Source organism: Trifolium pratense, linkage group LG4 (genome assembly GCF_020283565.1).
Source record: "Trifolium pratense cultivar HEN17-A07 linkage group LG4, ARS_RC_1.1, whole genome shotgun sequence".
NCBI classification, from domain to species: domain Eukaryota; kingdom Viridiplantae; phylum Streptophyta; class Magnoliopsida; order Fabales; family Fabaceae; genus Trifolium; species Trifolium pratense.
In genome coordinates, this window is record NC_060062.1 from 49,137,566 (window position 1) to 49,164,867 (window position 27,302).

Below are 27,302 nucleotides of genomic sequence, written 5' to 3' on the forward strand. Positions count from 1 at the left end.
CTTACATTTAGAGATCTAGGAAATACCATAGTGTTATACATGACTCTTGAAACCTTTTTTCAATATATTCAAAAATATCAAATATAAATGTATAGAGCATGTAAAACATGCAATTGGAAATTTATATATTGAGATGAATTTCCAATTGATTACAATTAATGACATTATCACAAAACCACTCCGTCCGTCCCTTATCCTTTTCAGATTTGGATATCAAAGCATGCAACGTGTAATTCTAGACATCACATAAATTGGGGGCCAACAATTATGCGTCAATTTGACTCATATCTGACATGCAAAAAATGCATAGAATATAATATATGTAGAGTAAAAACTGTTGGGAAAAATAATAATAAAATTTCCACACAATACATAAAAACAAATCGAATCTTCAACAAATAAATAAAATCAAACAAAATCAATTCACAATAATATTTTACTACTAAATCTGCAATAATATAAAATTAAATCTGCAATTTTTACAAGGCGAAATTGCACCCTATCAAACTCTTTCCCATAATTGCAATTTTTTATAAGGACTAAAATTGCAAACCATCTCAACTTCAATTTTTGCACGGAAAAATTGCAAACCCTCATCGACTACAATTTTTGCATGGAAAAATTGCAAACCCTTCTCCCATGACTCACAACTACCCTAAACTTATAAAAATAGTAAGAATAAAGTTGTTGTGGTGAACAAAACTCAATATAACTCTCCATATTGGAGTATAAACTAGTTTTTTTTCTTAAAAAACTAATAATTAGAGTCCACATATACTACAATTGTTTAAAGGTCCATAATAATGAATCACGTTATATGAAAAAACAAATGTTCTACTCTCTTCGGCCCAAATTATAAGGGAAAATTAGTCCAAAAATATTAATGTATTTGATAATTTTTTTTGACCAATTTTCTTTTATATTTTGAAACAGAGGGAGTATATATATAGTATACTGTTGTAAAACGGTTTTACTGAGTTTATAAAAACAAGAAAAACGAATTTTCAAAATTGGCAAAGACACAAATTATTGGCTGAGTCGCGTACTAGGTCGCTTTCTTTAAGACGTTTCGCGGAACTACTCGAAGAAGTGCACTGTAGTATATCAACCGCGAAGTCCTCAGGATAAAACAGCCGTTTATCAAATAAATACCGATGAACTACTGCACTGTAGTATCGGTCAGAATAACACCAAATATGGTACGAATTTTCGAACCACTCTAATTGATATACGAATATCAATTATACGGTTTACAACCGTTCAAATTTTGAAACAACAAAATAATTTCGAGGAAAGAAAAAGGAGAAGGAAAGAAGCAGTTTTCTCAGAATGCAGAGAAAAAGAAGTGTCTAAAAACTGAAGAAATGAAGTAGGGAGCTGGAATCAGAGGTTTTTCAGGAACTGAAGGCACACGTTTTTGACCGTTTAACATATTTGAAAATCTGTTTAAATTTCTTTTTTCTTAGTATTAAAAAATTAATATATCGCCCAAGCTCAAGCCCGGCCCGAACCGAGCCGGCCGGTCGGACGGCGGCGCGTGTGATATTCAACATTGTGTGTGGTCTCCCTTTCTTACAAAAGTGGGTACCCCAAGGGCACACCCTTGGTTGCCAACTTGTGATATATAAACACTACCAAGTAGTGTGATTTTTTCAATGTGGGACTCAAAAGAGCCTTTTTTCAATTCACACTACACATGGTTCTAACAAATGTGTTTACTTCGATACCAAGTTTCCTCTAATTCTTCATCATGTTCCAACATATACACAGTGACTCTGTTGGATTTTTCAGCTTTTTGGCGCACCTCGTTATGTCTCTCGTTGTGTCTCGTTGCAAATGATATAAACGAATTATTCTACTATCACGTGCTCGATATATGCATCTATATAAAAGTGTGTGGCAAGGAGAGTACATAAATAAAAGCATAAGTACTTTTAAAGAAAGAAAAATGGAAGTAGCTCAAGTACTACACATGAATGGAAGCGTTGGAGAAGCAAGCTATGCAAACAACTCCTTACTTCAGGTACTATGATACTTTATTCAAAAACAAAAACAAAAAAAACTTATGATACTAATACTTATTGTAAAATTTATTTAAAAATAAAAATAAATTTAGCTGACTTATAAATTTGTTTGATAAAAATGAGACGTGTTTGGTAACAAGTTTCTCTAATTAGCATATAGCATTTTTTGAGATGTTCTTTCAAGTAACGTTTGAGTTTACAACTTATAATTTTTTACCTTTTATTTTAATTTTAACCTTATTATATTAATGTTACTCTTTCTTTATTTTATTAAAAATGTCATAACTACCAACTAATTAACCATGTACTTTTATGTCAATTTGTACTTACAACAGTTAAATTTGTCAAACAGTTTAATTTTATTCTACTAGCTATTCAGCTACTAAACTACTACCTCCGTCCCTAATTATAAGATCATGTTTGACCACCGTTCAATGCACAATTTTGATCACTAATATATTTAATTGTCTATTAGTAAAAATTATAAAAAAAATTAATATTTTAAAAATACTCATCAAAACAAATTGAACAAGATCTTATATGCTAGTATAATTTAACCGTTGATATTTACTTATATTTTTAAAATTCATTTCAAGTTATTGAAGTAAGTATCAAATAACGACGAGTATTATAAAAATAACGACAAAAACTTTTGAGAGATGCAATTATATAAATAATACTCACCATTATTATTTTTTACAATGAAGCTAAAGATCGAACAGGACCTCTAGCATACTACATAAATTTCTCATCAATAGATCAAACCTAGTAGCTTTATATATCCTCAACGTATTTTAAAGTGATGACAAATAAATATTATATGCATATTATGCTCCAAATTTTATGCATCAATTGTAAATATACAGCAAAAGGTGATTTCTTTGACAAAACTTTTGAGAGACGAAGCCGTAACCAACTTGTACTGCAACACACTCCCGAAAAGCTTGGCAATCGCAGACTTGGGTTGTTCTTTTGGACCAAACACCATGTTGGTGATCTCTGGAATTATCAAAGTTGTAGAAAAGCTTTGTCAAGAACTTAATCATAAATCTCCTGAATATAAAGTCTTTTTGAACGATCTACCGAAGAATGACTTCAACAACTTATTTATGTCTCTTGGCGCCTTCAAAGAAAAACTACGTGATGAAATAAAAACTGAAATGGGTCCTTGCTATTTCTTTGGAGTTCCGGGTTCCTTTTATAGCAGGATTTTTCCCGATAATAGTTTGCATTTTGTCCATTCCTCTTATAGTCTTCAATGGCTATCTAAGGTTTGTTTATACTCAATTACTCGTTAAGTTGATGTTTCTATTTATACGGCCTTAAAGAATAATTTTGTTGAATGATGATTAATTAGGTTCCTAAGGGTGTAGACAACAACAACAAGGGCAAAATTTACCTAGCAAGCACAAGTCCCTCAAGTGTCCTAAAGGCTTACTATAAGCAATTTCAAACAGATTTCTCTCTTTTTCTCAAATGTCGTGCCCAAGAATTATTTGAAAATGGTCACATGATTCTAACATTTTTAGGAAGGAAAAGTGACGACCCATCAAGCAAGGAGTGTTGTTACATTTGGGAACTCATGGCTATGGCTCTTAACGACATGGTCTTGCAGGTAATGATGTATTGAGAATACATTGGCTATTATTATTTGTATATTATTTTTAAAAAAATACCATCATATGTCTTAATGGTACATGTTTAAAAAATATATATATAGAAGGAGTGAAACACTTTTTTTTTAATAAATATAGGATAACTACGTATAAATGAAAGGCAAACGGGGTAACAAGCGCGTCACTAACTCTTTTTGTGAATTCAAAATTTTTTTAAATAAAGAATTACTCCAGTCGGGATGGTTTTATGTTTTATATTTTGAAATTTTTAAAAAATAAAATCAGTTTCTTTTTATATTTTTAAAATTTTCAAAACCCAAAATCAGTTTCAAACATAAATATTATTCATAAACATATTTTAATCCAAATAATTCATACCATCCGTTAGGTTTACAAAATGATTAAAATATTATAAATATAATGTATTTATTTAACAATAGTGGTTGTCGGCAAATGTTTGTCGGAGTGGTGATCGGTGGTGGTTAGAGTTATGACTTGTGGTGGTATTGGATGTATGGTCCAGGGAATCATTGACGAAGAGAAACTCAATTCTTTCAACATCCCTAACTATTATCCATCTCCAATAGAAGTGAAATTGGAAGTTCTCACCGAAGGATCATTTACCATCAATCGACTGGAGGTTTCTGAAGTAAATTGGAATGCTCTTGATGATTTGAATGCTTTTGAATTTGAATCTAGAAAGCCAGAATCACTCAGACATAATGGATACAATATGGCACAGTGCATAAGAGCTGTGGCTGAACCTTTGCTAGTTAGTCACTTTGGTAAAGATGTTATTGAAGACATTTTTGACCGCTATAAAAGAATTTTAACTGATCGGATGTCCAAAGAGAGAACTAAGTTCACCAATATTACCATATTACTGACTAAAAAACCATGAGCAAGAACATTTTGGCTTGGGTTTTATATTTTGTGGCTCAAAATAAATTCCAAAGTTGTGTTGTACGTGGTTAATTGCATTATTTGTCTAGCTAGAGGAATGCTTTGATGGTGGAAAATAAAAGTCATCCAGTATTTTATTTTATTTTTATAAAAGAGGGGCGAAGGCTCGTCTAGCAGTATAATTATAAATATTGTTTGTGTTAATAGAAAGATTGTTAGTATAATTTTGTTGTGATATATGTTTTTGATTGTATGATGAAATCATTATACGGTGGACGTTATCACAATACTTTCATCTTTTGAGATTATTATTTTGACGGAATATTTAGTCTTCTGAGTTTATCATCAGAATATTTTCACTCGGGTTCTCACAACAAAGTGATTCGTTAGTTCTTTTGGGAAAGCTCGCGATGGATAAATTTGGGATTGAGATTGGCTACAGTTGAAAAGCACGCAGTTTTTACGCGGTTTTTTATCTCAGTTGTTGATTGTTGATCAAACGGTTTAAATTGATAAAGTAATAAAATCAGTGAAAACAATCACAGTCGTACATGTCAAATCGAACGGTCATAAATGATTATCGCGTGAAAACTGCGTCAAAATTGACAGCAGGAAATCCACACACATAAATTTGAGGTTTTTTTATAATTTATCCCTTGATAATTTGGGGGTGTTTAATCATCAACTAATAAGAATAAGTTATATGCATGTAAAATAAAAGTTTTTTTTTAACAAGCCAACATGTAAAATAAAAATCGATTACAAGTTAGTTGTAAGTACTACATGTAAATCTACTTATGTGGATGTTCTCATTGATTGTTGGACAAATACGTAGGTAGATGTGTCACCTAAATTTGATAGTGGTATGAGTAGTTTTAGAAGTCTTTATGCTTTTAATCTAGCTATGCTTAGTAAGCGAGATTGGAGCATTATATGTCTATCTAATCCTAATCCTAATATTCTAGTTGCAAGGCTATATACATCAAAATATTTTCCTCATGTTGAATTATAGAATTTCGTTGGGTCGTAATCTAAGTTTTTCCGGTGAATTCCGTGATAATGATGTTGTTTTCTATCAATCGTTACTTGGTTTAGTGGTGATTGGCGCTGAATTTGGTAGGGAGGACCACGCCCTTGTAACTGCGATCGGGAGGGGCTGGAATCACTTGATACCAAAACTGACCCCGAATCAGATTAAACTGAGATATTCCTCTAATTGAGTCATGTTTTGCTCAACTAATTTGTGCTCGGTATGAGATGTTATCAATTAATTTTAAGTTTTATTTTGTTAGGACCGCATATTGTCTCGTTAGAGGGAGGTCTTTCATTTTTTTTATTTTGTTTACTAATGACATGGCTTGTTTCGCTATTATGGAAATGGATTATATGTAGTCAAGATTGAGGCAGCCAGTGTCCAATCATCACGTTATTACCGTCCGATGGACAATTCAAATCTTAAAACAATTTGTTTCGCTATTATGTGTTTATAGTTGAAAAGTTAATTGCATTTAATTATGTATATATTATTTAATATAAAATTTGATATTAAAATCTAGACGTCTAATCTCAATCAGATGTTTAATGATTAATGACGGCGTGACTGAATCTCCATCCCACCGCACATAATCCATATCCCTGTTACGCACACCAGTTTATCTTTATCGGTTCCAATCCTTCGCCATGGTTGGCATCACCATTTCGCTTACCGCTCCGGTGATCGCAGACATTCTAGTCGGTACAGCGAAAGAACCTTCTCTTCTCTGTTTCACTTCTCATTCGCGCTTCATTTTCGTAAGTGCATTTTCTCTTCTTTATTTTCATTTCAATATATAATAATCTGAATGATTATTTATTTTGTAATATTGAGACCATAAACTTTACTACACTTTTATCCATTCTCATGTCACTGAAATTTTCTAGTTATTGATGTTATACTATTAGGTTTATGTTTTTGAGATTTTTTTTGCCTCTTTTGGATGTTAAATTTGTAGAATTTAATTCAGATTTTGATTGGGATAATTTGATTTTGCCTTACTTGAGTTTTATTTATTGAATTAGGGATCGGGTTTGGGTTTAACAATATATGGCCACATCTCCGTTCCGGAGAAACAATGTGTCAATGATCCATGATCACAAGAGAGGGAGACGCCACATCTCTACCCAAAATCTTAAGGCATTAGGTTCATGGATCACTTCTCATAAATCCAACATTCTTCTCATTCATAATTGATGTGGGTTTGAATTAGATGTTATTTAAATATTAGTAGGTGCTTTGATTTTAATCTTAATTATGTCTCTACTATAAGAGAAATTATTAAGAAGATTTTTAGGTTAATGAGTTGGATAGAAATATGGTATATGATAGAACACTATATGATGTCGTTTGATCCATGTAGCAGACCCCACTTAGTGGGATAAGGCTTGGTTGTTGTATGCGCCTACTTTTTTGTTTGGAAGTTCTTAGATAAATTACATGACTTATACTGGTTTAGTTGATGTTGTGGTTTGAATTTCATAGTTTGTTGATTGAATAACTTGGCTTTTGTGGTACATATTGGGGGTATACATTACGGGTGGCTTGGTGGTTGGGGTGGAGGAGTTAAAGAGTGGAGTGATAAGGATGTCGAGGATTCAATCCCACCCCCAATATAAAAACTTACAATACTAGCATTTGCATTTTCAAAGAAAAAATAATAATCTATGGTACATATTATCTGTTTAATTGAGCTGCTCAGTTGCTTTGATTGATATTTAAAACCTTAATTCGAGTTCAGTTTTACTATGGTACATATTATCTGTTTCGGTTTATATTTCTGCTCAAATTATTTGACTTAAAGCATGCTTTGATTATTTTGCAGGAGTGAAGTCACTACAAGAAAATTGTCACTTTGCGACACTTACATTGTGACATTTGAAAATAACCGTCGCAATGTGCATTTTTTATGATAACTGCAACGGTTTATGCGACAGTTTTTCCAACCGTCGCAATTTTTTAATTGTAAATGGCGCTAGCACCATTTCCCTTACCGTGATGAAATATTTGGCTCTAATATTCAGTCACTCAAATAAAAGAAATACTCACTCACTTTATTCCAAAAAAAAACCTTACTCACTGAAATGGAAAAACTCACGCAAGAACCCTAACTCTTGAATGTGGCCGTCAATCCCATCTCTCCAACTCCTTCAATCCCTAAATCATTCTCTCTAATCACTTTGTCGTTCTCTCCAATCGTTACCATTCTCTTCAATTTCATCAACTTCGAATCGACGCTGCCTTCGAGAAATAGTTGTCGTCACCTAACTCGTTACACGTTCATGTTTGTTTTCCCCTTCCTCCTTCTCTGTCTACCGTGTTGTGATGTTATCGTTGATGTATTTGTATTGGTGCTGCGTTTGTGTTGTAGTGACTGTAAGAAATATATTTGTGTTATGAAATCATAGTTAGGGTTTTTTTTATGTACAAAATTTGGGATTTTGTGATACTTCTTAAAATTGGAGATTTTATCATTGTTTGTTGCAATGATTCTCTTCAAAATCATCGTTAGTTGTTGTTCCTCTCCTCAATCTGTGCATTTAGTGCTAGATTTTGATTATTAGTAGTGCTTTTATAATATTTTGTTGTGGTGTGGTATTGATTAGGTGTTGTGGTTAACTAATTCTTCTGAAGACAAAGTGAGAGCTATGAAGTATGAATTTAACTCTAGCCACTTTTTTCATTTGTAGGTTGCTTCTTGAGGTTACTTACTTAGCATGAATGATGAATCCCAAGTTTGAGCACATATTGTGGAGCTAAGGTTCACGTATCACATCATGTAACTCTTGTTCTCCCAATTTTCACTCTTCTTAACATGTATCAGTGTTTATTAAGTTTGAAAGTATGTTGCAGCTCATAATGTACACTGCTGATTTTAGATTGTCACCATCTGATTTTGCAGCTCATAATGTACACTGCAGCTGGTTTATAGGTGGAACATTGACACTCTTTATCTCACTCTACAACTTGTTAATGCAAATTATAACTGAGATAAGGATAATAGTAGTATATATCTCATACTTACAAACTTATCATTTTTGTTAAAATTGAATATTGAACTAGTGGTGAAGCTAATGGAGTGATTCATAAAGTGAAATATTTCCCCTACTTTCATGAAGAATTAATTGCCTATTATTAATTTGACAATGTTGAGATGCTGCAGATCATCATGGACCTCCAAGGGTGAACATTTGGCAGGATCCACTCTCCCCATCTAAGTGGAAATAAGAGCATGTGAGTAACTTATCGTTTTTAGAAAGTCTTTCTCATGCTGCTAGCTTAAGATCTCTTCCAGATTGACCATATTTTGATGTCGAGACATTTTAGTATTGACAAAAAACCCCCACTGTGATTGTATCTTCTTAACGGCTTTTTGAGGAAGATTGTAAGTATCTACTGCTGATTTTGCAGCTCATAATGTACACTGCAGCTGGTTTATAGGTGGAACCTTGACACTCTTTATGTCATAGACTATATCATTTTGTTTCTTTATTTGAATATTGCACTCTTTAATGTAGCAATGTGTCCAATGTTGAACTTTTAAATGGACAATGTTGGACTTTCATTTCTCTTTTGTGCTTCCCATTATTACTCCTAGATTTAAGGGGTCACTTTATTATTATTATTAACTATAATTACTACTTTTGTGGCATAATACTATCAATGATTTTCCATAAGGGATATCAGATGACTTTATAGGAACTTCTCTATTGTTGTTGACTGAAAAATATTGAGTTGTGTTAAATGTGAAATGTGTACGATAATAAGACTAGTAGATAAATATTGAGTTGTGTTATAGGGACTTTCTAGTATGGTGTAATTAGTGATGGTAGTGTTTGGATGCTGGTATGCAATTATATGTTAATGTTGATGTCCAGTTTTCCAGTTTTGGTTTAGTTCGGGTCCGAAAAAATGAACCGGTTCACTGAACTATTATGAGTTTGGTCCACTTAGGAACAAACTTAGAAATAGAATTTATTTACATATGCAGGACTGTTTACATGTGCAGGATAAATTGCAAGCTGAAAATACCATCTTAACTCACTACTATTTCTCACTCTGCAAGTTTGACATCTTCCTCCAAGGCTAATGAGAAGATGAAGAAAATGCAATCTGAAATCAATTCGCTCAAGGACAACACTTCATAAGTTGATATATTGAAGGAGCAAGTTGCATTTTTATTGCAAATGCAAAACTCTAGCGAAAATCAGGTAAATTGTTTGTGATTGTTTTTGACTAAAAATATTGACTTGTGTTAAATGTGAGTGTGTGTATGATAGTAAGATCAGTAGATAAAATTTTAATTAGGTATTAAATGCATTATAGGCACTTTTTAGCATGGTGTTTAGGATTGCCTTATTTTTTTTAGTATTTATTCAATGTAATCACAAAACAAGCCCAACCAGGGGCTGCCACTTATAGGTTGGGAAAGAAGAAAGTTAACCAAACTGTTATTCAGCTCAGTGCACTAGGTTCTCTATTTCTGGAGTAAACCAATTTTACAATGACATAACTGAACTGTATATACTCTATATATATGTAGGACCAAACTAAATCTTAGTGCTAGTTCTACTTCATGGGTTGCAATAATTTTCCAGCACCCATTGTTTCGGAAGTAAATTCCAATGGCTGGATTCAATAACACAAAAATTAGATGAGCATCGAAAGAGATCATATATTGCATTACTTTTCTAGTTAATTGTTCATACCAATAAAGATTGTTTTAATATGCTTTTTGAGATGCCATTGTGTTTAGCTCTTGTAACTTGGAATTTATTTGTAGTGCTTATAGAAAAGAGATGCAAAAGACAAACTGTCTTCTTTATGAATGGTTGTCAGAACTTCACTTGTGTATGGCTAGATAATTGTTCTTATTTTTTTAAAGTATTCTAATCTATACTTGTATTTTTTAGGTATCTGCATTAGAAGAGTCACTAAATAGTAGGTGTTTTTAGTCAAGCAAGCACTGAGGATCATGAAGCAACATCACTAGGAAATATTTAGATATTTTTGTGAACTTCTAATTTTGATGTAATTGTTTTGTATGTTTAGTCACTTTACTAATGTAATTTTGTATTACTTTAATTATTGTTTTAGTTAAGTTTTGATGTATGGATGTTACTATTGAATAAATTATATGAATGAGAATAAGTCATTTATATTTATATATTTGTGTATTTTAATTTTTTTACACTTATATAATTTTTTTAATTGTTATTTAATAAAGCATCAAAATGTTTTAAATTAATATATTTTTTAAAAAAAAAAACATGTTTGCAACGGTTTTGAAACTGTCGCAACATCTGCTACTACTAATTCCAGCTTTGTGCTTGAAAAAACATATAGAGACGGTTTGAAACCGTTGCAACATCAACTGCGACAGTTGAAACGACGGTTTTAAGAACCGTTGCAAAGTGTTGTTGCGACACACAAATCATCAACGGTTTGAAAACCGTCGCAGATGTACAATTGCAACTTGAAAACCGTCGCAGATGTACAATTGCAACGGTTTCAACCGTCGCAAACTGCAATTTTGACCGTCGCAAAGTGCTTATTTTCTTATAGTGAGTTTGTGGTGCCAGGTTTATATAATACAGATGAACACTACCCAAGTTGCTGCAAGCAATCCTGCAATTTATGCCAGAAATAAATATCAGCCACGCCATTTTCTTTCTACACCACTTGGATTGTCAATGAATGCAAAGCCTCTATCTGGGACTTTCCTAATCCCAAGAGCAAAACCTTATTTGGCTTGCAATGTGTTAGGCAGAGCATGTCCACTCCTCCAAAGATTTATCCAAGGAACCTAACACAATGTGTGCCTGTTTTGAAATCTTGAAAACCTCGCCATGTTTGTTTAGCCCGTGGAAAAGGAATGATGGACAATAATGAGGTAATACACTTTCATTTAAGTTATACCATACATGCATTTTGCCTTTATCAATTATGCTCTTTGAGAAAACGTGTTAAGATTTCTTCCCTAAAGCTACATGTTGGCTTTTAGCCAAATTTGTGCTGCCTCGTTCAGGAATAGCGTGCCGTAGATGTTGTTAAACTATATTTGTAGTTCAATATTTTGGTTTAATTTTTTCATTTTATGAACATTGATAATTAGGATTCCAAAGGAAATCTCTCGAGGAAGCTATGAAAAGTTTACAAGAAAAAATACAAAAGGGAGAATACAATGGGGGAAGTGGGTTTAAGCCACCAGGTGGACGGAGTACTGGCGGCAGCGGCGGTGGCAGCTTTGATGGATCAGAGGAAGGAAGCTTTGGTGGGATTGTCACGAATTATGGCTTGATGCCTTTCTTCATTGTATTGCTTCTATATATAATAGCGTGAGCATTTACAACTATTGATTACAAATATTCTATGTCTGATTTTCTAGTCTATTCTAGGAATGGAAATATATACAATTATGGATAACCAAATTATTCCCTTATTAACATCCCCCCTCAAATTGATGCGGTTGGTCAAGGAGCATCAATTTGCTAACAAAAAACTGATGACGGGGACGTGGAACAGCCTTGGTAAGAATATCTGCAACCTGAAACTGAGTACTAACATGAGGAAGTGATATGAGTTTATCATCATAGGCATCACGAATTGAATGACAATCAACTTCGATATGTTTGGTTCGTTCATGGAAAACGGGATTTGCAACAATTTGGATGGCACTTGTGTTGTCAGCATAAAGTGAAGTAGGCTCCGTTTGAGGAAAACCAAGTTCAACCAAAAGACCACGAAGCCAAATTATTTCAGAACAAGCAGCAGACATTGCACGATACTCGGATTCAGTGGAAGATTTAGAAACTCTAGCTTGCTTCTTACTTTTCCAAGAGATCAATGAAGTACCAAGAAACATGCACCAACCAGTGACAGATCGCCGTGTGTCTGGACACCCTGCCCAATCAGCATCACTATATGCACTTAATTTAGGATCTATTCCGACGGGAAAAAATAAACCACGGTGAGTGGTTCCTTTCAAGTAGCGAATGATACGACGAACCGCTGCCAGGCGAAGATGACGAGGAGAATGCATGAATTGACTTACTTGCTGAACAACAAAAGATATATCAGGGCGAGTAATAGTCAAGTAATTCAAGCTACCAACAAGTTGTCGATACAATAACGGATCAGGTAAAAGATCACCATCATCACGATGATATTTAACATTAACCTCAAGAGGTGTATCCACCGGATTAGCCGATTGGAGACCAGCCATAGAAATCAAATCCGCGGCATATTTGTGTTGATGGAGGAAAATTCCCTTGGATGTAGAATGAACCTCAAGACCAAGAAAATAATGCAAGTGACCAAGATCTTTCATATGAAATGATGCCTGCAACTGTTGTTTAAGTCGCTGGATGGAAGTATGATCAGAACCAGTAATAACCATATCATCAACATACAAAAGAAGTAAAACAATACCAGCAGATGTGCGATGAATAAATAGAGAGGAATCATACCGACTCCTAGTAAAGGAGAACCCAAGTAGAGTGGAGCGAAATTTCTCATACCATGCTCTTGGTGCCTGTTTCAAACCGTATAAGGAACGTTTAAGCTTGCACACACCTTTAGATGAAGAGAATAAGCCTGGAGGAGGAGTCATATAAATATCTCCTGTCAAGTCACCATGAAGGAAAGCATTCTTCACATCCATTTGGTGAAGAGACCACCCACTAGAAGCAGCTATAGAGATTATCGTGCGAACAGTTGTCATTTTGGCAACCGGTGCAAATGTCTCATCATAATCAATTCCATATTCCTGCTTGTTTCCTAAAGCAACCAAGCGAGCCTTGTAACGGTTGAGGGACCCATCAGAGTTCAATTTCACAGAATACACCTATTTGCAACCTATGGGTTTGACATCAGGAGGACAAGAGACAATATCCCATGTGAAATTCTCTTGAAGAGCTTGAAGCTCTTCATTCATTGCTTTTATCCAACGTACATCTTTAACAGCCTGTGAGTAACAAGTAGGAACAAATATGCTAGAGAGTGACGCAGTCAAAGAAGTATGTGAAGAATCATACCTGTCTGGTGAATATCGATCTGGTGGTCGAGATATTCGACCAGAACGTCGTGGTTCAACTGTTACAGGATCAGGTGGTGGATCAGTGTCTGGAAGGGGCGTGGGAACCTGCTGTCTGGATTTTCTAACATATACATATCCTGGTTTATAATGTTCTATAGACTGAGGCATAATAGAAAAATTAGGAAGAGTAACAACATCATCCAAGGCAGGACAAACACGATGAAACATAAATTGATCCTCAAAAAATGTCACATTCCGAGAAATGCGGAAGCGACGATTAGATACATCGTAACATACAAAACCCTTATGACAATGACTATACCCCAAAAATGCACATTGAACAGACTGTGCTCCAAGCTTATGTCTTTCAAACGGAGGTAGGTGAACAAAACATACACACCCAAATGTATGTAAATCATTATAATCAGGCTGAGTTTTAAAAAGACGGAAAAAAGGAGAATCAAGATCAATAACCGCAGAGGGAAGTCGGTTGATCAAGAAGACAGCTGTGGAAAGAGCCTCCACCCAAAATCGAGATGGCACTGAAGCTTGAAGAAGTAACGTGCGCGTTACATCAAGCAAATGACGATTCTTGCGTTCTGCCATCCCATTTTGTTGAAGGGTATTAGGACAAGAGCGTTGAGACAAAATGCCTTTTTGTTGAAGGAACTCCTGAAACTCATTAGACATGTACTCACCACCAGAGTCAGAGCGAAAAATTTGAATATTAGCATGAAATTGAGTTTCAACATATGTTAGAAATTTCTTAAACATAGAGAATACTTCAGATTTAGCGCGAAGAAAATATATCCAAGTAAAGCGACTATAATCATCAATAAAGGTGACAAAATATTTATAGCGAGCATGAGAAACTACCGGAGACATACCCCATACATCACTATGAATCATCTCAAAACAAGTTGAAGCACGATAAGCACCAGACGAAAAAGGTAGTGTTTTACTTTTAGCCAATTTGCAAACAGAACATGAAAGAGGGGCATTAGAAACAACACTTTTATTTCCTAACAAACCATTTTTAAATAAATGAGATAAAACAACAGAGTTTGGATGACCCAATTTCCTATGCCAATCCTCATAAGAATTCAAAACATTATTACACGCAAAAGATAAATGACTAGAAATAAACTGGAGTGGAAACAATCTTCCTACTTTAGGCCCCTTCGCGATCACCTTCCCCGACACATGTTCCTGCACAAGACAACCATCACGAGAACAATTAACATCACAATTGCTCTCCACCAATTGACCAACAGATAATAAATTGGAAGCAAGTCCAGGTGATACAAGCACATCTCGAAAATCAGAGTTGAGGTCACCAGCATTAGTGATAGACAGGACATTGCCATCAGCAATTTGAATATTCTGATTACCATTATAAGAATGTAAATTGTGCAAGTATTCAGAAGATCCTGTCATGTGATTGGATGCACCAGAATCAAGAAACCATGGACGAGAAACATCAGAAGACTTACCCTGAATTCCCAAGGCCGAAAGAGCAGAAAGTACCATTTGTTGGATTATTTAATTTCAGGCTGTAAAGCACCACCATTAGATGTGGAAGGACCAACTGCAGAGCTTGTAGAGGCATGAAAAGCTTGCACCGGACGTTGTGTTCGTCGTGGAGGACGAATGGGGCAATCAGAGATAATATGGTCCTGCTGCTTGCAATAATTACAAAACTTCTTACCACCGCAACTATGAGCATAATGTCCAAATTGGTTGCAAGAGAAGCATTGAATTTGTCGAACATCACGACCTTTACCTTTACTCTGAGCAGCATATGCAACCGTAACAGGCTCAGAAATGACAGCATCATGAGACATGGCTCCTTGAGTAGCAAGGCGTTGTTCCTCTCGGAGAAGTTCACCAACACATGTATCTAAAGAAGGAACAGGGTGCCTATTCAACAAAGCACCTCTAACAACCTCAAATTCTGGACGGAGCTTCATGAGAAATTGATCTCGCCTACTAGTATTGTAGACCTCTTGGACAACCGCAAGAGAACTCTTGGGGACCTTAGCATGTATAATGGCGGAGTGTTCTGTCCACAAATTCAGAAACCCGGAATAATACTCTTGAACAGACATATTACCTTGTTTGTAATTGTTTATCTCTTGCTCCAATTGAAAACGCCTGGCATCATTATCTTGGTCATAGATACGCTTCAAGTAGTTCCACATTTCTTGAGCAGTAGAAAAAGATCGCAAATTATTAATCATCTGAGGATCAATAGTACTGAGAATCCAAGTGATAATTTTTGCATCTTTGGTTTCCCATTCATCTAAATCAGTTGTCTCTAGTGGTGCCATAGAGACATCATCCAAGTGACTCCATAATCCTTTCCCTTTAACATAATGCCTAAACTGAAATTTCCAAGCAGGATAATTTTTGCCGGTAAAACGGACGCAAGAAATTGATTTTTTCGGAAGCCATGAAAGCAAAGCAAGTAATGTTGCAAATAAAGAGACTTGAAACACGCAACACCAAAAAAGGACAAGTGGGCAAAGTGAACAGAATAACACACAACAAGAACAAGGCAGCACGTAAAAAAATATAACCCCTTTCTATTTTTATTTGTTTTTGTTTAAACGTGCAACAAAAAAAAACACTAGATAAGGAGGAAAAGGTGAGTATCACTTGCAATCTAGCAAAGCAACGGCGAGAATCAATAAGCACCGAATCGGGAGATTCAACGGCGAGGAAGACGATCAAACAAGAATCTGCCCAAAACGCAGAATCTTAACAACCCAGAACTCAACCAAGAAGCACGATCTCAATTCTGGAAAATCGAGAATCACGAAGACCAAAACAATAAACAAAAAAACGGCGAGAACTGCGGCAGCTACGGTTTCGGAAAAGATCCCAAAACAAACACGACCAAGAACGGAAAACAAACGATTTCAAGAGCGAACCAGTGGGGTATCGCTGAACGAAGCCAAGATGAGCAATATCACAGGTTTGATCGAACCTTATGATACCATGTCACGAATTATGGCTTGATGTCTTTCTTCATTGTATTGCTTCTATATATAATAGCATGAGCATTTACAATTATTGATTACAAATATTCTATGTCTGATTTTCTAGTCTATTCTAGGAATGGAAATATATACAATTAAGGATAACCAAATTATTATTCCCTTATTAACAGGGATGTCAGATGAGACCCATCAAATCATTTTCGCAACAATTGGCTTTACATTTGTGGTACATTCTCTCACTCTCTCTGTTTTTCATGAACTGTGTATTATGTAGACCTAATTGCTTCGAAGCTCACTTAATTTACTCGTTACTCTTGTATCTTGTTGAAATCTTGAACAGTTTCTCTTTTCATTATTTTCATTCTTGAAAATCTGATTGTTCAGTTACAGAGGAAGAAGAAGACTCAATATATATTGGTCTTCTTTTCAATACTAGTGAGACTGCCACATCACCTAATTGTAACAAACTCTGTGACACGTCATCACTTATTGAACTAACTCCTAACAAACTAATTACACGTCAGCATAGGTTCTTAGTTTGACTAGCTAATTACACATTTAGATGCAACATTACATAAGTGCTTATATACACTAATATCCCCCCCTCAAACACAAGGGGTTTCATAGCATGAGAACACCTTGAGTTTGCTTCTGATGTCTGCATAATTGTTAGGAGATAGAGGTTTTGTGAGTGGGTCTGCAAGTTGATCAACTGCTGGGACATGAAGAATGTTTAGCTTCTTTGATAAGACCTTTTCTCTCACAAAGTGTATATCTAATTCAATGTGTTTAGTCCTTGAATGAAGAACAGGATTGTGAGCCAAGGATACTGCACTGAGATTGTCACATAAGAGTGTAGGAATGTGACAGGGGATTTGAAGTTCAACTAGTAAAGACTGAATCCATAACAAATCTGCAGTAGTATTTGCCATGCTTCTGTATTCTGCTTCTGTACTTGATCTAGCTACAAGAGGCTGCTTTTTGGAACTCCAAGAGACCAAATTTGATCCAAAATAAATGCATGAACCTGAGGTGGATCTCCTGTCATCTTGGTCATTTGCCCAGTCAGCATCACTATAGGCTCTAATTGAGAAGGGAGGGCTTGACTTTGAAGGATGTAACAGTAATCCATGATTTTCAGTTCCCTTGAGATACCTTAAAATTCTCTTGACTGCTTTCCAATGAGATTCCAGTGGATGTGCCATGAATTGACATACTTTGTTAACACTAAATGCTATATCAGGCCTTGTTAATGTTGCATATTGTAAGGCACCAACTGTAGATCTGTATAATGAGGGATCCTCCATAGTATCAGTGCCAAATTTACTCAGTTTGCAGCTGCTTACCATTGGTGAACCAATTGGTTTACAGTTTTCCATTTTGGTTTTGCACAGTAGATCCTTTATGTATTTGGATTGATGAAGCAGTATGCTGCCTGAAGTAGAGTGATGTACCTCAAGGCCTAGAAAGTAGTCTACCTCACCAAGTTGTTTGAGAGCAAATTTGATGTTAAGTTTGTGGATGAGATCCTTTATGAGATGTGGTGCTGAACCTGTGATGAGAATGTCATCAACATAAACTAAGACATAGGTACAAGCTCCATTTTGATGATGAACTAGTAGAGAAGGATCACATCTACTCTTGGTGAAGCCCATTTGAAGTAGTGTCTGAGTGAGTCTATCGTACCAGGCACGTGGGGCTTGCTTTAAGCCATAGAGGGCCTTGTGAAGCTTGCACACTAAGTTCTTGTCAGAGCTTTCAAATCCAGGAGGTTGTGTCATATAGACCTCTTCTTGTAGTATACCATTTAGGAAGGCATTGTTAATATCAATTTGCTGAACAGACCATTTATAGGTGACTGCAAGTGTGAGGATGATTCTGATAGTTACAGGTTTGATGACAGGTGAAAAGGTCTCTGTAAAATCAAAACCTGGAGTTTGAAGGAAGCCCTTGGCAACTAGGCGTGCTTTATATTTGTTTATGGAGCCATCAGGATTTTCTTTAACTCTAAAGATCCACTTGCATCCAATGGCCTTTCTATGGGGTGGGAGAGGTACCAGGGACCAAGTTTTGTTATCCATTAGGGCCTTGTATTCTGCTTGCATAGCTTGAAGCCAGTGGGGTTCAGCTAATGCACTTTTTACATTGGTGGGTGCAATGCTGGCAGTGAAGGTTTTGGGTTTGAGATTGCCAGTTTTAGTTCTTGTAATCATGGGATGTTTGTTATGCTCAATATTGGTGGGTGAGGAAGAACTGCTGGGTATGTCAGAGTTTGAGGGTGGGGTGGTTGACTGATCATTAAAGTTGGAAGGTATAAGGGGTTGAGTTATCAAAGAGTTGATTTGAGCTATTGTTAAGGGTGCTGTTTTTGATGTTGTGTTGGAGTTAAAACTTGTAATGGGAATAGAGTTATTTTGTAGTGATGTAGTGTCAGAGGTGTTGTCACTAGTGCAGTTTGGAGGGAAAATAGTAGAGTAGGGAAAGTGTGACTCATGAAAAACTACATCTTTAGACACATATACCCTTCCATGTTCATCAAGGCATTTATGACCTTTGTGTTGAGGGGATACTCCAAGATATACACAGGGGCTGGATCTGAATTGAAGTTTGTTTTTATTGTATGGTCTCAGATGTGGAAAACACAGACAACCAAAGACTCTAAGTTGAGTGTAATCAGGAATGCAATTGAATAGTGCTTGATGGGGTGATTTGAATGATGACAGAGCATTAGATGGTAGTTTGTTTATTAGGTGAACAGCTTGGGTGAAGCTATGGTCCCAAAATTTCAGGGGCATAGAGGCTTGTGACAATAGAGTAAGACCCATTTCTACTATTTGTCTGTGTTTACGCTCAACTGTTCCATTTTGATGGGATGTGTGTGGACATGTGATCCTGTGTTGAATGCCTAGTGTGTTCAGAAGTGAAGTGAAAGGCCTGAATTCACCCCCCCAGTCAGATTGGATAGCTTTGATAGAAGTTTGAAACTGGTTTTTAATGTAGGTTAAAAACTGGTTAAATGCTTTTAAGGCATCAGACTTTTGGTGAAGGAAATAGATCCAAGTGTACTTGGTAAACGTATCTACAAAGGCTATGTAATAACTGAAACCATTGTGTGATACAAAGGGAGCAGGCCCCCACAGGTCACAATGAATTACCTCAAAAGGTGTGGTGTAGATAGTGTTAGATAAAGGTGCAAATAACCTGTGAGATTTGCCAATACAACAAGGAATACAAGGAATGACAGTATCTTTATTGGAAAAAGGTATATTACACATATTCAAAACAGTTTGAATTGCTTTATTATGAGCATGGCCTAACCTTAGGTGCCAGATATGAAAAGTGCTATCTAATTGTCCATTGGACATAGCATTATTACATTGAACATTATTATGCAAAACAGAAAAATTACTGAAAGTAGAGCTAGGGGACTTATGCAGAGTAGAGATAGGATTTGAAGACACCTTGTGATTGACATTGGTGTTGGGAGGAGTGAACTTGAAGGGCTTGAACTTGTATAGTCCATCAGATCCAACTGTGCCTTCAAGCAGAGTGTGTTTAGAATCCTGAGATTTCACATAGCAGGAATGAGGGTGAAATTCAAAAAATACATTGTTATCTTGTGCAAACTTACTCACAGATAAAAGATTTTTGGAAATGTGTGGAACATGTAATAAATCATTGAGTTTGAGTTGCACATTAGGGTCATAGGGAGAGTAAAAATTAGAGTGACCTAAAGAGTCAATGGACACACCTTGACCGTTTCCCATTAAAACTTGATCATGTCCATAATAGGGCATGCGATAGCCAATGTTGTTGGGATTGAAGGTAAGATGGTGGGAAGCTCCTGAGTCAGGGTACCAGGAAGCAGTAGAAACTGAGTCCATGTCTGGTGTGTTGTAAAATTGGGGTATGGCAAGATGAGCAGTGGGACGAGGGTAGGGATTGTAGTGTAAAGGTCTTGAGGTGTTACCAGCATTGTGACCACGTCCTTTAGGTTTAGAGTGAGGAGGTTCATACCTGTACCAGCAAATTGCAGCGTCATGGTTAGATTTTCCACAAATTTGGCATTGAACTTTACCAGTGCTAGGTGCATTTTGAGTCTTGCCACGACTTCTGCCTCTTCCTTTTCCTCGTCCACGGCCACGATTAGTGTTGACATTGTAATGCTCAGTGCCTGATTCTTGATCTTCATATTCCAATTTAGGACTATTGGAATTGGTTTCCACCTGAGCTATGTTGGCAGAAACGCTAGGGTTTGCTAGTTCTTGGCGAAATTTCTCAAATTGAACTTCTTGAAGCAAGAGTAGGGCTTCTACGTTCTCAACTGTTGGTGTTTCAAACCGACTATAAACCATCATTACGAATGAGTTGAATTCTTCTGGTAATCCCTCTAATATCGCATCGACTTGTTCTTGTTCAGAAACAACATCACCTACAGCAATAAGGGAATTCACAATGGATTTAACACGAAGAAGATACTCGTTTACCGATTTTGAGAGTTTCTTGGTGTTCTTGAGCTCAGATCTTAATTGGCGTGCACGCGATTTGAGTACAGAGTTGAAGAATTTGTGAATTGTGTCCCAGACTTCGTGCGAATGCTTGCAATTCAGAACTCGTGGAAGAACACTATCGGAGATGGTGGAAAGAAGCCACGTGAATAGTGTTTGATCTTTGAAAAGCCACCGTTGATATTCATCGGAATTCTTTCCGTCTAAACGATCGGCGACGGAGGTGTATTGCAGCGGAATCTCTGGATTGACGACAAATCGGTGAAGATTGTGAGCAGTTATGACTCCATTGACTTGCTGATTCCATAGGAGGTAGTTCTTTTCGTCTAATTTGATGGTAAGTGAATGAGTGAGACCTGATTTTGACGAACCCTTGGTGGTGGAGGGTAGATCAGTGGTGGCGATGTCTTCGGAAGCGTTTGCATATGGAGTTTGTGGTGGCTCCATTGAGGAAGACGACGCGAGTTGATGAGTAGTGCGGAAGCGAAAAAAAATGGTTGAACCTTAAAGGCTCTGTGATACCATGTTGAAATCTTGAACAGTTTCTCTTTTCATTATTTTCATTCTTGAAAATCTGATTGTTCAGTTACAGAGGAAGAAGAAGACTCAATATATATTGGTCTTCTTTTCAATACTAGTGAGACTGCCACATCACCTAATTGTAACAAACTCTGTGACACGTCATCACTTATTGAACTAACTCCTAACAAACTAATTACACGTCAGCATAGGTTCTTAGTTTGACTAGCTAATTACACATTTAGATGCAACATTACATAAGTGCTTATATACACTAATTTATCTTCTATATTTTCTTCTCAAAAAATAAGGAAAAACCTGAAGTGATGTAGCTAATAAACCTGTGTTTGTTTTTGTGGCTACTTATATGCATACATAATAGAAGATAACTGCAAATATAAATTGCATTACGAATTTACAATAAACGTTTATATTCCAATGCCTGGTTACATAGGATCACTCCTGAAATTATTAACAAGGTTTTTAATGATGTATGTGCCGTGTCTGATATGATAGCATCCTACATCTTTTACAGTATATTTATGTCATTAATGGCGTGGAACTTACAAAGCTAGATAGGGACTTCATCATGTATCTGCTTGATGGAACTCAAGAGTGTTCGATTAAAGCGGGCATCGTACAAATAGGCACAATTTTATAAGAGGATTATTGAGCAAAAGGAAGCTTATGAGAATGGGTTGGAAAAATCTCCAATGCGATGGAGCATCACTGATTTTTACCGAGATGTCCTTAGGAATTACATGAAACCAAATTCAAATGAGGAAAAATTAGGAGTAGCTCTAGATGCCCTACATTGTTGAACCTGATGAATAGGTGCATTTGTAGTTTTGCTTATTTTTGGGAAAAATTGCTTTATTTTTAATCAAATTTCAAATTTTCTATTGAGATGGTTACGAAAATTTCTTTTTGATGGGGTTACAAAATTTTCAATAAAAACTTATAATATCCGGTACACACTTAGCCTAAAAACTAGAAGCCTTTGTTTGATGTAATTAGTGGCAACTACACTGAATTTTCTTGAGGCCAGTTTACACTAAACATTTGTTATTTTAGAAATTACCGTGACATTCTTAACTTTATTTTTTGTCTTCCAAGTATGGTAACGTACTGTTCAAGACATAACATGTCTTTGTAACTTTATCTATTGATTTAATACTATTTCTTTTGCATATACTTAAATAAGAGGCCAGAATAAAGAGGTAATAGATGTAAGTGTAATGCATTAATTAATATGAGCATCCTAGCATAATTATCCCCCTTTATATTTGTGTTGATTGCATCCCAAATCACTGCTGTTTTTCATTAATTAAACTCGTGATCATAAGTGGCATGATTACATCTTAGTAACAAACATTGGATAAGGCACATTCATCATCTCTGGAGGTTTGCCTTTGTTAAATGAGACTGAGACTTGATTCTAATTTTTCTGCTAACAATTCATTAACAATGGAAAGAGGAGCCATGAGAAACTGAACCAAATGTTGTTATTCCCTACAGTCAATGTACACTTTACCAGCTTTCAATTTCAATTCAACTGACTCATGATTCAACGAGTATGATTTGATCCCACAATTAGCCTGAATAGTCTATCAGCAGAAGACATTTAGCAAAACCAACACTTTGTTATAAAAAAAGTTTACAAAGATATATAACAAAACATAAATAGACTATACTACCCTTAACCCAATTATAAATTTATAATAATTAAAATCAAAATAAAACTCATTACATATTATCTAACAATTTCTGTAAGTTCTCCAAAATACTCTCACAAATTATTACTCCATGCCACTAGATATGTTCAAATAAACCAATCCATAGACACTTAAACATCAATTGTAACAAGCATAGAAAGGTATACAAGTTATGAGGGAAAAGAACAATGTTCAAGTACTATTTTCAAAGTTGGATGCTAAAAGAAAATACATCTCATTGTTTACGTGTAATTTACGTTTCATTTTGTTTCAACTAACAAGGTTGAAAACAGTTCAAACAGGAACGAAATAGAACTCTGTGTTGTCAACAAATAATTTATACTTTAAATCAAGAAAGTACGAAAAGCAAGTATCTGATTCGTTAGAGCCACTCTTGAACATTAAGTGTTTGATGAGGTAAGCCGCTGCAGACTCTATATCTTGTATTCACAGTAAGAGAAAACTAAAAGAGAGGTTTTTTATATAGGTTGCAGGAAGAACATTTTGGAACTGGAATATAGTATGATTTAAGTTACAATAGCATAAAATAAATACTAGATATCCAACCTATTAGAAGAATGACATAGTTATTGAGTTTTTCAACTTAAACAATTTATCAGTAATTTTGTAGGGACGAAAAACATATTTTACCCTTTTTGTTTATCAATCAAATAAGTTACCACTTTATGAGATGCTATTTCCTTTGTAAGTGTATAAAATGCGATATTTTTACAAATTGAGTTAAGAGACTATAACATGCGATGTTCTTACTCTCAGCTCGTGCATATAACATGCGATGTTCTTACTAATTAAGTTGTGTTCATTTGAGCTATGACATTTTACGAATGTGTATAAAACATATAAATTGATGGTTGTACGAAGGATATGGATGACATGTTGTAACTGCCTAGCGCAGTTTCAAGAAATATGTTATCTTGATATCGAGTTCAGGTTATTAATGAGTTTTGCCAAATGATGGATCATTCACAAGAATCCGCATTCAATTCTTCGTTAGACTTTATTTATTTTGCATCCAGATTACTAGCCCTCTTTTCCTAAAAATAAAAGAGTTGACAAAAATTAAAAGAAGTACTTTTATATTTATATTAAAAAAAAAAAAACAACAACACCTCTTATATTTTTAAGAGTTTTTTTTTTATGAGATATATTTTTAAGAGTTTTTTTTTTTTTTGATAACATAAGAGTTTAAATACATAAATTTCAAAATATTTTTATTATTTTTACCTTTTAACTAGTACGGGACATTAATTAATATTTTCCAAAAAATTAATAGCCATCGGATTAAAATGTGCTGATGAGATTAAAGGATTATTAAGTGAAACATGTGCCATATTATACTTCGGCGTGAGCAAATGTCCGCCCGCTCCCCAGCCTTCCACCAGGTTCGCTCTGGCTCTGCGCCCTGAAACCCACTTCCCCCTGAAACCCTAACTCACCGCATCTTCTCTCTGCGTTCTCAAACTCACTTCAACTAACTCGTCCTTCTCTCTTGCTTCATCAATCTCGCTCCATACCAATTTGTACACACAGGAACGAACAGGTCAGTATCAAATCTGCCCAATCTTCAACCCTATTTTCATATTCCTAGCATCTCTTCTATTCCATCTCAATTTTCCATATCACACATAATTTTCTGTCTTTCCTTTGTGTTGAATTGTTGATTAATTCCGTTTCTGGTTGTGGAAGAAATTTTGATGTTTTTTTTTACCTTGAATTTTTTTTTTTTTTTAAACTTGGTATCCGGCCCTAGGATCGACCAATCCAAGGACCAATCCACCGCCCACGGGGCCATTTAAAGCCAGAGTTTTTTTTTCTATGTATGGACTTAGCCCACCGAAATTGGCACAAGGGGATCAAACTTGAGACCTCTGGAGGCAGTGGCGATTTCACCACCAGGCATGCCAGGCACGTGCCTAGGCTGCCAATTTTTAATTTTTTTTTTTTTTTTTTTTTTATAATAAAACAAAAGAACTACCAAAAAAAAACAAAAGAAATAAAAACTCAGTTGCGTTAAAATTGAAACAGAAGAAAGAAAAGTTCATTAACCTTACTATTTCTCTCTCAGCCCTTACGGTCGCCGCCGCCGCTCTCTCTCTGTCACTCGCCGTCGCCGTTCAATCTCCCAACCGCTTTCAATTCCGCCGCACCATCGCTCTCACTCACTCTCTCTCTCCCTCTCGCAGATTTGAGGTAAGCAACCTAAAACTAAAACCTCGTCGTCTTGTCGCTCTATTTGTTTGTTTCCGTTAAATTTGTTTCTTGTCGCTCTATTTGTCCGTTAGATTTGAGGTAAGCAACCTAAAACTAAAACCTCTGTATTGAATTTTAAATTTGTTAAGCTGTTTTGATTATTAAGTGATTATATAAATAAGTTGTTTTGATTGTTAAGCTGTTTTTATGTTCAATTTAAAAAAATTTAAGCTGTTTTTGATTGTTATGTGATTATATAAATAAGTTGTTTTGATTGTTAAGCTGTTTTTATGTCCAATTTAAAATTTGTTAAGCTGTTTTGATTGTTAAGTGATTATATAAATAAGTTGTTTTGACTGTTAAGCTGTTTTCATGTTTCTTTATCCAAATTTCGGTCCTCTGTTGGTTTATTTTTCTGCTGCTATTTCTATTTGTTTTTAGCCAGGCCTTGGTGTCCTGTGTTTTTCCTTGCTGTAAGCTTATATCTTAATTTTGCATCATTTAATTTCAGAGATGAAGAAGTTTTTGCTGGTTTAAATATTATTGTATCCAGAAATTTGGTTGATAAAATTCCCTCCAAAATTTTGCCTAGGCTCTCTAATATTCCTGGAATCGCCACTGTCTGGAGGAGCATACTCCAAGGATCCAAGCCAACACCAGTAGACCAAACCCCAAGTGGGTTTTTTACTTGAATATTTTTGCTCTTTTATTTCTTCTATTTTTTATTATGCATAAAATTGAAAAATAAAGATGAAATTTTATGATTGATGATCTGTTATAATATTATGGTGTGTGTTCATGAAAATTTGAATTAATGTCTGTGTTTGTGCTTCAAGAATCTTAACTTTCTTTGTATAACATAAATAAACAGGCTCAATGGACAGTGTGGTTGATTCTCTAAATAGTGCTTATCAAGATTTTGTTGCTGCAGCAGCAACTGTTCTCGAAGCCCGAGAAACTTCCAGTGCCCTTAAAAACACAGCAGCAGATACTGCTCTTGAAAGCTTTAAGCAAAAGTGGGAATTGTTTAGAGTGGCATGTGATCAAGCTGAGGAGTATGTGGAGTCTGTGAAGCTAAGGATAGGATCGGAGTGTTTAGTGGATGAGGCTACAGGGCATGTCGATGGAAAGCCTGGACGAGCTACTTTGACGGGTCTTCCACCGATCAGTGCCGTTCGCTTGGAACAAATGAGTAAAGCTGTTCGGTGGCTTGTGATTGAATTGCAGCATGGCTCTGGAGCTGGTTCTTCTAGTTCGACTCTTTCACATCCCTCAGCACCTTTTGATGCCAGGTTTTCTGAAGATGCTACTCAGTAGCTTTAACCTAACTGTATGTGATTATTAATATTTTATATGTCTCGGATTTTATATTTCACTACTCAAATGCACTTGGCTTTACTGCTTTAGCCGTTTTCTTCCTGATTAGTAGCTGTATGTTAAAGGATGTAATTTATGTGCACAGTGCTTGATGCAACACTGCTTAGTTTTCTGTTAGTATGCTTGGTGTTTTACTGTTTTATATCCCAGAAAGTGACTGTGCTAGTGCTCTAGTTATGTAACTGAAGATAGATTAGTGTAAGGTTAGGTTTGACCCACCCTTTTGTTAATACCATATAAGCAGTTATGTAAGGTTTATCTATTTCCTTGTGATCCTTTTTGGTGTTTTTGTGCCCTGTTAGGTGAGGGTAAAATGAGGTTAGTCGGGACTAGTAAAATTTTGAACTGATTTTGTA

The 27,302-nt window shown here is 35.5% G+C and overlaps 2 protein-coding genes and 1 pseudogene across 31 annotated transcripts; all 3 read left to right on the plus strand.

Moving 5' to 3' along the window:
* Positions 1–1,776: 1,776 nt before the first annotated feature.
* LOC123921347 (S-adenosyl-L-methionine:benzoic acid/salicylic acid carboxyl methyltransferase 3-like) lies at positions 1,777–4,851 on the plus strand. Its single transcript, XM_045973843.1, has 4 exons — positions 1,777–2,023; positions 2,891–3,295; positions 3,382–3,639; positions 4,164–4,851. The coding sequence occupies exons 1-4, from the start codon at positions 1,877–1,879 to the stop codon at positions 4,539–4,541; spliced, it is 1,188 nt and encodes a 395-aa protein (XP_045829799.1). The 5' UTR covers positions 1,777–1,876; the 3' UTR covers positions 4,542–4,851.
* Positions 4,852–6,134: 1,283 nt separating this feature from the next.
* LOC123921354 (mediator of RNA polymerase II transcription subunit 32) lies at positions 6,135–27,099 on the plus strand. 30 transcript variants are annotated; one of them, XR_006814036.1, is made up of 6 exons: positions 6,243–6,334; positions 6,602–7,246; positions 8,267–8,355; positions 8,430–8,810; positions 9,586–9,787; positions 10,490–10,741. XR_006814036.1 is itself a non-coding variant. In XM_045973856.1 (4 exons), exon 4 carries the CDS (start codon positions 26,446–26,448, stop codon positions 26,884–26,886), a length of 441 nt encoding a protein of 146 aa, XP_045829812.1. In that variant the 5' UTR covers positions 24,716–24,919; positions 25,445–25,569; positions 26,081–26,244; positions 26,441–26,445; the 3' UTR covers positions 26,887–27,099. The 30 variants fall into 30 exon arrangements, 9 of the variants coding, with proteins under 9 accessions (XP_045829810.1, XP_045829818.1, XP_045829812.1 ...); XR_006814035.1 differs by lacking the exons at positions 6,243–6,334; positions 6,602–7,246 and adding an exon at positions 7,571–7,860 and having other exon boundaries at positions 8,479–8,582; positions 8,740–8,810; positions 9,568–9,787; XR_006814033.1 differs by lacking the exons at positions 6,243–6,334; positions 6,602–7,246 and adding an exon at positions 7,574–7,860 and having other exon boundaries at positions 8,479–8,582; positions 8,740–8,810.
* LOC123921356 lies at positions 16,182–22,758 on the plus strand (annotated as a pseudogene).
* Positions 27,100–27,302: the final 203 nt, after the last annotated feature.